The sequence below is a fragment of the Chlorocebus sabaeus genome, chromosome 14, assembly GCF_047675955.1.
Source record: "Chlorocebus sabaeus isolate Y175 chromosome 14, mChlSab1.0.hap1, whole genome shotgun sequence".
Classification (NCBI taxonomy): domain Eukaryota; kingdom Metazoa; phylum Chordata; class Mammalia; order Primates; family Cercopithecidae; genus Chlorocebus; species Chlorocebus sabaeus.
Window position 1 is genome coordinate 43,013,207 of NC_132917.1, and position 12,198 is coordinate 43,025,404.

At 48.1% G+C, this 12,198-nt stretch overlaps 1 protein-coding gene across 9 annotated transcripts in view; it reads right to left on the reverse strand.

The window, feature by feature from the left end:
• Nucleotides 1–1,702: 1,702 nt before the first annotated feature.
• The window catches only part of THADA (THADA armadillo repeat containing), a 351,338-nt gene continuing 340,842 nt past the window's right edge, over nucleotides 1,703–12,198 (reverse strand). For all 9 annotated transcript variants that reach the window (XM_073022941.1, XM_038006864.2, XM_073022942.1 and 6 more), the window contains 2 exons: nucleotides 3,227–3,396; nucleotides 1,703–2,193 (listed from right to left, as the gene is read on the reverse strand). In XM_073022941.1, coding sequence (XP_072879042.1) covers nucleotides 1,798–2,193; nucleotides 3,227–3,396 — 566 coding nt within the window. In that variant the 3' untranslated portion in view covers nucleotides 1,703–1,797. The remainder of the gene's footprint in view (nucleotides 2,194–3,226; nucleotides 3,397–12,198) is intronic.

The following is a 12,198-nucleotide window of genomic DNA, read 5'->3' on the forward strand; positions in this document are numbered from 1 at the left end:
GAGTGCAGTGGCCTTTCACAGGCATGAACTCCTGGGCGATCCTCCCACCTCAGCCTCCTGAGTAGCTGGGATTACAAGTGTGCACCACCATGCCTGGCTTACAGCTGCATTTTTAGTGTTAAATGTATCTCTCAAAGAGAGATGAATTACATTTGAAATATGAGCTTTTCCGCAGTAGAAAATGATTGTAAACTCACTCTCCTCTAACCCGCCCCTTCAGACTCTGAAACATCAATAAATTACTCTAAGTGATCATTCACCTGAGTATTTAGGTTTTTTTTTTAACAGACCCTAAAATCTGGAGCAACTTTATATACTATGATTGAAATGGTTTTTTCAGATCAGTAGGATGAAAAATGGATGCGGATGAGGCTACGACCCATCCAAAGCTATGATTCTCAAGATAACTGTTAGTGGGTAACACTTACTCTGAAATTGTAAATAAAAAATGGTGAGCCAATGAAAAACTGGACCAGCAGCAAAACGTATGCAAGAGTGCCACCTGCTGGGTGTGTGAGGAAGAGGGCTGAGCTGGGCTTGAAAAGGCAGAAAATCATTAAGGTTTCTAGATTAAAATCACTGCAAAGGGTGTGTGTGTGTCAGAGTCTCGCTCTCTCGCCCAGGCTGGAGTGTGTGTGTGTGTGTGTGTGTGACGGAGTCTCACTCTGTCGCCCAGGCTGGAGTGCAGTATGTGTGCGTGTGTGACGGAGTCTCGCTCTGTCGTGTAGGCTGGAGTGCAGTGGTGTGATCTCGGCTCACTGCAACCTCCACCTCCTGGGTTCAAGCGTTTCTCCTGCCTCATCCTTCTGAGTGGCTGGGATTACAGGTGCGCACCACCTCTCCTGGCTAATTTTTGTATTTTTGGTAGAGATGGGGTTTCACTATGTTGGTCAGGCTGGTCTTGAACTCCAGACCTCATGATCTGCCTGCCTCAGCCTCACAAAGCGCTGGGATTACAGGCGTGAGCCACCGCGCCCGGCTGATAAATGTGTTTAATGGCATCTTAAGTGAGAATCTCGTTACTGCCACCAAGCAAGTGATAGGTAAACAATGTAGGCATAGAATAAGTCATTTTCTCTGCCTCTCCTTTCCCCAGGTTCCTCCTCACAGCTCAGAGCATGGATATATTTTCACTGGGTGGCAAAATCAGGTTTCCTAGCATTAGCATACTTTTTTGGGGGTAGGGGGAGTGCTCAATGGCCCTTTGAATAATTAAGATGGAATGTGTAGGTCACTGCAGGACTTACACATGCAGACAATAAAAATAAATTATTTGTGCAAGGTTGATCCTGAATTCTCCTAGGATCCAACATTTGGAACATATTTCTGCTTTGCTAAAATGGAACAAAATTTATAAATCTGACCAAATGGGCTGTTTGCCAACTCATCCAGCCCCTACATACAGCCAGAAAAGAGGAGGGGGAGGGATCATGTGTGTGTGCTAAAATCCAACTCTGTGTAGTCCCTTCACAGAGAATGTAGGGAGGCTATGGCAGGGCATTAGAGGCCCTGGGGGATGAAAAAGGCTCATTCAGGCCTGCAGGTGGCCTGCACCTGGGGACAGAGGAAATCTGCAACGGAGTCGCCTCACTTCCTACAGTAGCAGCAATAAAGTAGGCTGCCCTGAATGAGTGAACTGAAGAACAGTTTCTCTGTGAGGAGTGACAGACAACCAGACTCACAGAACTAGGGGAGGCATGAATGGGATAACATTTTTGAATTTATGTTCAACATGTTTCCTGCAGATTTGTGAGGAAAAATCCACACATACCCCCATTCCAATCCCCCAAATTTTCTTCAACATGCTGCTTCTGTTCTTGGAAGAGTTAATTGCCTTGCTTCTGCAGAAGAGTCCCAAACACTGAGAACTAGGGTGTCTTCCCCTTCCTTTCCTTCCAAAAAGGCCAGCAGCTTCAAGCAAGCCAAAGTCCTTTCCTCTTGAATGCGTAGTCTTGTGAACTCCACTGTCTTCACAAATTCTGCAGCTGGTGGAAGCTCTCTGAAGAGCTGAGACAGGAGGCGGCACTGCTCTGACACCATCCTTTGAAGGTGACAGAGCATCTCAGGGCTTGGAAGACGCCAGCCAGACTTGGAGAGGAGACAGAAGAGGTGCTTGCAGAGGTATTTCACAAAGATCAGGGTCTCGGCCCAAAAGTTGACTTCTGCTTTTTCAAACAGGTAGTCTTCTTCCACCTAAATCAGATGAAAAAGCCAAAAGTCAGTCTTACAGGGAATGGTGACAAGCCCCAGTCCAGATCAAGCAGTACCCTGCCAGGTACAAGAAGGGTGTCATGTCCCCTCCCCCACCGGACAGAGGGCGCACTCTCGCCTGTCAACACCCATGTACACACACCACTTGCAGTCTTGAAGGTCACCTTCTATTTTTACTCACTGTATTTCTCCAGCAGAGAGGAATTTTTTCCCCAGACTTAACATGACCTTGATAAAGATGTGTTTGTGGTGCAAAGTCAAGATACTCTAGGGGATGGATGCTGAAAAGGGGACTGCAACAAGGGAGCTTAAGGTGCCGCTGGAAATTGGAGAGGAGGGAGGAAAGGTCATCTCTGCAGCAGGCCAGAGAAGGAATCTCCAAACAGAGGACACTAGGCTGCGTCCTGTTTCTATAACACCATGATTCTCAAGGTCATTTTATCAGACACTTACCATGTCTCCAAATTTCTCATAAACAGGGACAATGCTTTTTGAACCCTTGGCCTGCTGGGGATGCCAAGAAGGTCAGCTAAGTCAGATACTGGTGGCGATCAATTTCAGTTCTCAGGAGGCTTTTGCTGCTTGTCTTCGTCCTCAGTTTCCCTATCTGTGACTGCACCCACCCTGGAGGGGACTAGTAATAGTTTTCTTCAAGCAGGAAGTTCCCAGCAAAGATCCTAATTCTCTGAAAATGCTTCACCCTCAGACCTAACTTTGGGAAGCTCCAGGCTAACTCCAATACTGACTAACAAGCAGTCTCCATAATTAAACTCTCCGCATCCAGGGGCTTCTTTGCGAGTTCTCTCCCCTGGCTAATCTGGAGGCTGACCATCAGCAGCCCAGAAGTCAGCCTGAGAGTGTCCCTGTGCCCTCGGCAGCACCCAGTAGGTGGCTTTCCTAGTGGTTACTGCTCTGTGTGTAAGCACTAACAAGCCCAGCTGAGGCTGTAGGTGCTGCATCCAGCGGGTTTAGGACACTCCAACCCTGCCTCCCACTCCCGACACCCCAGGATCACCTGATGCAGGCTCTCCACACAGACCACGAGGTCATCACTGTCTCCCAACAGCCATCTCAGCAGGATGGGCAGTCCAGAGGCCAGCTGGTTCCACTGCTGGAGCAGATCACACAGGACGGCCAGGGCCAGGGCCAGAGCGATGGAGGCATCCACCTGGCAGAAGGCAAACTCTGCAGAGACAGGAGAAAGGTAAGCAATGAATATACTGCTCACGGCCGGCCCAGGGCAGCCTGTAGGACCCTGGGAACATGAAAGGCCTCAGGTAAAATCACTGCCACCAGCCTGGCAGGGAAGCTGGTATGGTGGGCTCACTGGAGACTATTAATCACCTTCTGAATCCTGCTATCTATACTGTTAGAATAAGTCATAGGCCTGAACCCACTGTTTCCATGCCCCCTAACTCAGTGTGGACAGAAGCAGTCCCATCGGTAGGATTAGAGAGTTATCTCCCCTCAGCTCCTCCAGTGTCACCGGAAGGATCAGGAAGGCTTCCCCGTCCAGTGTCTCCTCTGCACATCTGCCTGGATTTGACTGGTTTGCCCTTTCCTTGGAAAGCAGATCTCCTGGGTGCAATACACATCCTAGAATAGGGCATTGTCAAGCTTTTCCTTAAAGGGCCAGAGAGTCAATATTTTAGACTTTGCAGGCCTATACCTCCTCAACTCAGCTGAAAGCAGCCATAGACAATTTGTAAACAAATGGTTGTGGCTGTGTTCCAATAAAACTTTATGGACACTGAAATTTGAATTTCATGTGTCACAAAATATTTTTTTCAACCAATTAAAAATGTAAAAACCACTGATAGCTCACGAGCTGTAAAAAGCAGGTGGTGGGCTGCATTTGGCTCCTATTTTGCTGCCCTCTGTCTTGGAGTTTTTTGTTTTTGGACTCTTGTTTTCCCGGGTGCTTGGAGGAAGGGCACTGAAAGAGTAGAAGGGTGCAGAAAGAGGAAGCAGGGGGCCTTGGGGAAACCAATGGCCTTATTTCACCATTTGGCCTTAGACAATCCTAAATATGGGTTTGGAGGGAGGTTCAGGGGTGTTGTCCCTTCCCCTAACAACTCTGCCCCTCCCATCCCAAACCTGGAGGACGTCTGAAACATGGGACTGAAAGCCCACTGCACAGACAATGGACCTCTGTAGGCCCATCCTGCACCAACGCCTGTCTTTCAATGATGCATTTCTGTGGAGCCCTGATCACTCCCAAATCCACATCTCCAACCTCAGCACACAGACTTACCCTGACCATTTGGCCCCTGAAGAGACTTCTCGGCACACAGGCAGACGGCTGATAATCTGCAACAGCAGGCTTAGTTCCCCTGGGTGTTGAACCAGGCTTACCGGGATGGCCCCACTGAGGGCCTAGTGAGTGCCAGGCCCTGATCAAGTGCTTTCTCCCCAGTCCTTCTTGCATCCTATGGGTTGGGTATTACATAATCCACTTGCACACATCAAGAAATTATAGTTGGCAACAAGTTTCATGGTACATGGAAAGCACAGATTTGGAGAACTAGCATCAACATTCCAGAGGTTTTGATGGTGGGGTCAGCAGGGTGTACACCTGGGGCCCTCCTGCAGTAGGGCCAGGACTATCCAGAGGTCACACAGCAGCACCTAGTTGCATGTAAGCAGGCAAAAGGACTGATCTTACCATCTTGACAGCTCCAGATAAGTCCCCCAGGACACTTGCCCTTTAGTGTCCCCGTTCCCCATGCTGCTTGCTCTGCAGCCTGGAACCCAGATTTACACCAGGAAACAGAAAAGGGGAGGGGGTGAAGGTACACTTTGGCTGTGGGTCTGAGCCATGTGTTGGCTGGACCTCTACCTATAATACAATCTCTATTTTTACCTCTACCTAACTCCTTTGTGCAGTTCTCAATTGCCTGAGAATCTGTATAGAGAGGGGATAATTAAATGGCCTTTTTCTTTCTTTTTTCCCTTCAACTTTTATTGATTGATTGAGACAGAGTCTGTCGCCCAGACTGGAGTAGAGTGGCGTGATATTGGCTCACTGCAACCTCCACCTCCCGGGTTCAAGCAATTCTCCTGCCTCAGCCCCCAAGCAGCTGGGACTACAGGTGTGTGCCACCACACCCAGATAATTTTTTCTGTTTTTGCCCAGCTAATTTTTGTATTTTTTGTAGAGACAGGATTTCACCATGTTGGCCCGGCTGGTCTAAACTCCTGACCTCAAGTGATCTACCCACCTCAGCCTTCCAAAGTGCTGGGATTACAGGTGTGAGCCACTGCACCTGGCCCCTTCAACTTTTAGAGTTCTGGGATACATGTGTAGGACGTGCAGGTTTGTTACATAGATAAACATGTACCATGGTGGTTCGCTGCACAGATCAACCCATCACCTAGTTATTAAGCCCAGCATCCATTAGCTGCTCTTCCTGATGCTCCCCTGTACCCCACACAGGTGGCCTTTTTCAAACCCCCCAAACAAAAACACACATGAGGACCAGCATAGGATTCAATACAGAGCAGATGCTCAGCACATACTTGTTTATGGCTGGAGATCATGAGATCTCCTCCTTTATTCCATCTGACCTAATCTGAACACTAACATAGAGAATGGCACAAAGAAAACATTCAGTAAATGGTAACTAGTGTTACCAAGGATAATGAACATTTTGCTCCTACTGAATTCTTAATTGCTCCTGCCATTCTGCCATCCTATAAGGGAAGTATCCCTATTTAGCCAACAAGGAGACTGCGTTCATGAAGGTTAGATAACTGGTCCAAGTTTGCAGGTAGCTGTGGTGCTGGGCTAAGTATCTCCAGTGCACAGACTGCCCCCTACCCTGCAGGAAGGCAATGGAGATGAAGAAGTCAGACTTGGTTTTATCTTTTTTTTTTTTTTTTTGAGACAGGGTCTCACTCTGTCACCCAGGCTGGAGTACAGTGGCACAATCACAGCTTATTGCAGCCTTGACCTTCCTGGGCTCAGGTGATCCTCCCACCTCAGCCTCCTGAGTATCTGTGACTATAAGCATGTGCCACTATACCAGGCTAATTTTTGTGTATTTTTTTTTTTTTTTTGTAGAGACAGGGTTTTACCACGTTGTCCAGGCTGGTCTTGAACTCCTGGAGATCAAGTGATCTACCACCTCAGCCTACCAAAGTGCTGAGATTACACGCATGAGTTACTGCACCCAGTGGGTTTATCACTCTTTTTTTTTGAGACTGAGTCTTGCTCTACTGCCCAGGCTACAGTGCAGTGGCATGATCTCAGCTCACTGCAACCTCTGCCTCCCGGGTTCAAGCGATTCTCCTGCCTGAACCTCATGAGTAGCTGGGATTACAGGTGCCTGCCACCACGGCCGGCTAATTTTTGTATTTTTAGTAGAGACAGGGTTTTACCATGTTGGCCAGGCTGGTCTCGAACTCCTGACCTCAAGTGATTCACCTGCCTCAGCCTTCCAAAGTGCTGGGATTACAGGCATGAGCCACTGTGCCCGGCTTATCACTTTGACAGAGTTTCACTCTTGCTGCCCAGGCTGGAGTGCAGTGGCGTGATCTCGGCCCACCTCAACCTCTGCTTCCCGGGTTTAAGAGATTCTCCTGCCTCAGCCTCCCGAGTAGCTGGGATTACAGGCACCTGCCACCACACCCGGCTAATTTTGTATTTTTACTAGAGACGGGGTTTCTCCATGTTGTTCAGGCTGGTCTCGAATTCCTGACCTCAAGTGATCTGCCCCCCTCGGCCTCCCAAAGTGCTGGGATTACATGCGTGAGCCACTGCACCTGGCCTCCCACCACTTCTTTTATGGTCTCCTTAAGGCAAGGACTGAAAGCCCAACAGGGAAGAAAAAAATTTCATCATCCATCAGCAAAATCAGTACCTGCAGCTCACGTGACATTCCTGTTGAGTCCATAAAGAACCTATGGGGGTGACCAAAGATGCCACCAAGGAAGGCCAGGCTGCTGCACTAGCCCCACCTGACAGGACAGATAGCTTCTATCCTGCAGGATTTTGCCATGAATCATGGTTAGGAAGGGGCAGGAGAGTGGTGGGATGACAGGCACATGGGAAGAGCTGGTGTGATGTGGCCAGAAGTGAGTCTAGATAGAGCTCTAACTACCCAGGCTCCAAGCCTGCAAGGCAAGGACAGAAGAGGAAGGAATGCTGAGATGTTTTGGGGAGGGTGGGGGAAGGATGAGTTGGATTTAGATCTCCTGCTTGGGGAGCCAGCTGCAACCTGCCAAATTCTCTTTTACTACCTTGCCCTGGACTAAGGCAGCTCAGCTAGAACTGCCTAGATCTCTACTGGCCAAATGCCTTATGAAGGGAGGTTGGAGTAGGGAGAGGAATTTGTCACTTAAGCGTGCAGGCCAGCTAGGCTCTCACTGTCTGGCCAGTCCATCAAGGAAACAAGAAAACAAGCAGCCAATCAACAAGTGTATTTTAAGAATCTGCTGAGAGGCTGGGCTCAGTGGCTCACACCTGTAATCCCCAAATTTTGGGAGGCTGAAGTGGAAGGATCACTTGAGACAAGACCCTGTTGCTACCAAAAAAAAAAAAAAAAAAAAAAGGAATCTGCTGTGTATCCAAAACAATCTTGAAAAAGAAAACAAAATTGGAGGACTCACACTTCGTGATTTCAAAACTTACTACAAAGCTATAGGAATAAAGACAGTGTGCTACTGGCATAAGAATAGACATATAGATCAACAGAATAGCAAGGGCAGATTACACAAATCAACAGACTGAGAATCCACAAACACACCCTCACATTTATGGTCAAATGATTTTTGACAAGGGTAACAAAATAACGGGGAAAAAAAGTCTTTTCAACCAGTAATCCTGGGACAACTGGATATACACCTGCGAAAGAATGAAGTTGGACCCTTACCTCACACAACATATAAAAATTAAAATGTACCAAAGATCTAAATGTAAGAGCTAAAACTAGAAAACTCATTTCATTTTTTTTTTTTTTTTTTTTTTTTGAGACGGAGTCTGTCACCCAGGCTGGAGTGCAGATCTCAGCTCACTGCAACCTCTGCTGCCCAGGTTCAAGCAATTTTCCTGCCTCAGCCTCCCCGAGTAGCTGGGATTACAGGTGCCTGCAACTGTGCCTGGCTACATTTTTTATATTTTTAGTAGAGACAGGGTTTCACCATCTTGGCCAGGCTGGTCTTGAACTCCTGACCTCATAATCCACCTGTCTCGGCCTCCCAAAGTGCTGGGATTACAGGTGTGAGCCACCACGCTTGGCCTTGAGCTACTGCGCCCGGCCTTAGAAAACTCACAGAAGACATAGAAGTAAATCTGTATGACCTTGAATTAGGCAACTATTTCTTAGATATGACATCAAAAACACAAGCAACATTAGAAAAACTGGGCTTTGTCAGACTGGGCGCTGTGGCTTATGCCTGTAATCCCAGCACTTTGGGAGGCTGAGGTAGGTGGATCACCTGAGGTCAGGAGTTCAAGACCAGCCTGACCAAATAGGGTGAAACCCCGTCTCTACTAAAAATACAAAAATTAGCCAGTTGTGGTGGTGGACACCTGTAGTCCCAGCTACTCGGGAGGCTGAGGCAGGAGAGTTGCTTGAACCCGGGAGGTGGAGGTTGCAGTGAGCCGAGATCACACCACTGCACTCCAGCCTGGGTGACAAAGCAAGATTCCATCTCAAAAAAAAAGAAGGGAGGGAGGGAAGGAAGACTGGGCTTTGTCAAAATGAAAAACTTTTGTGCTTCAAAGTAACACCAAAAAGAAAGTGAAAGGATAATTCACAGAAAGGGAGAAAATATGAACAAATCCTATCTCTGATAAGGGACTACATCTAAACTACATAAAGAACTCTTAACACTCAGTAATAATAAACACATGAAAAGATGCTTAGCATCATTAACCATCAGGAAAATGCAAATCAAAACCCCAGTCATATTCCACTTCACACCCACTGGCATGACTATAATAAAAAAGAAAAAAGTTAAGTTTTGGCAAAGATGTGGAGAAACTGGAACCCTCATACATTTTTTGTGGGAGTGTAAAATGGCGTAGCCACTTTGGAAAACAGCCTTGCAGTTCTCCTCAAAAGATGAACCCTATGACCCAACAACTGCACTCCTAGGAATGTATCTAAGAGAGAGAAAAAGACACATCCACACAAAAACTTGTACATAAACGTTCATAGCAGCCTTGTTCCTAAGAGCCAAGATGTGGAAGTAACCCAAATGTCCATCAGCTAATAAATGGATAAATAAAATGTGGTTATAAATTCATACAGTGGAATAGTAATCAGCTACAAAAGGGAACGAAGAAGCAGGAGGTCTAGGTGGGAAGGTAGACAAACACCCAGGCAATAGCAGGGACATCAGGTGCTCAGTGGAGTGGTCCACATGCCAAGAGCTGTGGGAGCTGGGGGTTGGTGGGAGGAAGATGTCAATGTGGGGAATAAATAATCTCCGAGGCTCTTCCAGCTACACTGCTACACTGCTACACTGCTAGGGCAAGATGAAATATGCCCTAGAATCTTCCTGGAATGCTTCAAATGGGTGAGGTTTGCTGGTACACATTCATGTCTGTGGTAGGCCTACACAAGTGGGATTAACATGCGGTCATTTGGAATCATGTTGGAAATGCAATGGATCAGCACTTAGAATTGGTTAATCTGGTGCCTTCCATCCCTGTGAAGGGATAACTCACTGGGATTGCAGAGGAGGGAAGCAAACCAGAGGCTTCAGGGCTGCTGCAGTATAGCCTTTATCTTGCTACTGCCCCAGCCTCATCAGGGCTCCCCATCCAAGGCAGATGCCTAGCTATCAGAAACCCTGCTATGTGCCGATACTCCCTGGTGCTGCTTCTCTGCCTCCATGAAGAGCGCCACCACTGCATCCCCCACCGTCCAGCAGGGTTAGAGGTGAAGACTCAGGCCTCACACAGTGTGCTGGCTCCACTACAAATCTCAGCCTCTGATTCCCCCCACTAGGTGAAGTGATCGAAGTGATTAATTTCTAGGCAGGTAGACTCCTAAGTCACAGGCTTTGAAGTTGCTTTCAACTACCGATTGAAAGAAAGATGTCAAAGTGGATGTTTTCCAGGTGCCAACCCTGAAAACTATTTCAGACCATGGATTAAAAAGCCCATGGTCTGATTTTAAAGTATTATGGGGGAGATGCCTTCTAGAGTAAGGCCATTGGTCAAGTCTGCCTTCTAGTCCTTCTCAAGAGAGGGCAATCGGCACAATCAGCGCTGTGCAAATGGCGACAGGTTGAATTCTCCCTGCCCCTAGCTCTGGAAAATCCTCCTTCAGGCATTTGAAAAATCCCTCAGCTTTAGGGGACTGGCCAAGGTGTTGGGTGGCCCTGCCATCCAACCAATTCACCATCCATCCACCTACTCACCCATTCACCCATCAATCTGGTATTTTATCTATCCACAAGTATATATTGATCACCTGTGTGTGGAGAACACTGTGTGAAACATGAAGAAAACCACCCAGTCCCTTCTCTTAGAGAGTGAAGAGTTGTCAGAGGCAAGCTGACCCACACGAAGTGTGAGGAAACAGTTGAAGACGGTGTGTGACACAGACCAATTATATCATGAGTGGGGGTAATCAAAGGACAGAAAGGAAAAACAAATGTGGAAGGGGGTGGAGGCTGCACAGAGGGGCCAAGCAGGGTGGGTGAGAGGACACACATAACCGGGAGGGAGGGAGGAGCCCGAGCTTGGGCTGCAGGGAGACAAGCTGTGTGCTGAAGGGAGGACTGAAGGTGAGGCCAGACAGGCTGGGGTGGCCTGGGCAGCAAAGGCAGCATCTGACGGAGTGAGTGTTACTGCACTTTCTTTTTTCTGAGCAAAAATACGTTCAGGTTTCATGAGGCTGTTTCCAGATAACCTCATTATTTCTAGTCTTCTCCATGGTCTTCTTCACTTCCACTTAGCAGGGGAAGAGCCTGAACTTTAATTAGTCATGAAAAATAAGCTCGGTTCAGCTGACTCTGCCACTCAACATTTCCTAGGGCTGCCAGAAGTCTCTCTGTCCCCTGCCTCCCCTTACCCTCTACTCCGAGACTAGCCAGGGCTCTCCACCCACCAGGGCCATCAGAGCCCAGGCTCAGAGCTAGGATTCCAGGCAGGGCACTCTGTGAGTACATTTAGGGCCATGCTATCAAATGCCATCATTTCAACCTTTACCACCAATCAAGAGCTCCCAGCTGACCCCTACTGGAGACAAATGGCCCAGAGGAAGGTCAGTGTTCCAGGAAATGGAGGGGGGTCGTCCCCCCAGCTTCAAAGAACCCAGTAGGAAGTCTGGGTTGGAGAACATGGGTGTTTATGGTTAATAGTCTCTGTTCTTTATCTGAAAATTTTAAAAATTTCATCAAAGAAGAACCAAATGTGCTTGCCAGAGCTCTCAAGGGCAGCCCTAGTCCCAGCATGCACTGGGCCAAGTGCCAGGGCTGTGTGCAACCCCAGGACTATGGCCCACCCTCTCTCTGCCCTGTCTGTGCCCTCGTCCACAGCCGTCCCTTCCCCCAACACCCTACCTGGCCATGGTATTAAGTCTGGGGGGAACTCAGACTTCACTGGGTCCAAGTGGACCCCTCTTCCTCCTCCTCCTTTTTTTTATGTTTATTTTTTTGAGACAGGGTCTCACTCTGTCGCCCAGGCTAGGGCACAGTGGCCCCATCACAGCTCACTGCAGCAACCTTCCAGGCTCAAGTGGTCCTCCCACCTCAGCCTCCCAGGTGGCTGAGACTACAGGCACAAACTACCATGTCCCGCTACTTTTTGTATTTTTTGTAGAGACGGGGTTTTGCCATGTGGCCCAGGTGGTCTTGAACTCCTGGGCTCAAGTGATCCACCCACCTAGGCCTCCCAAGGTGCTAGGATTACTGGTGTGAGCTACTTTGCCTGGCATCCTTTTTGTTTTAAGTCTTAGCGCCTACTGTTTAAAGTATATATGCAGAGGCAGAATCCCAACACACACAACTTGGGTTCTAAGCTGAGTTGTC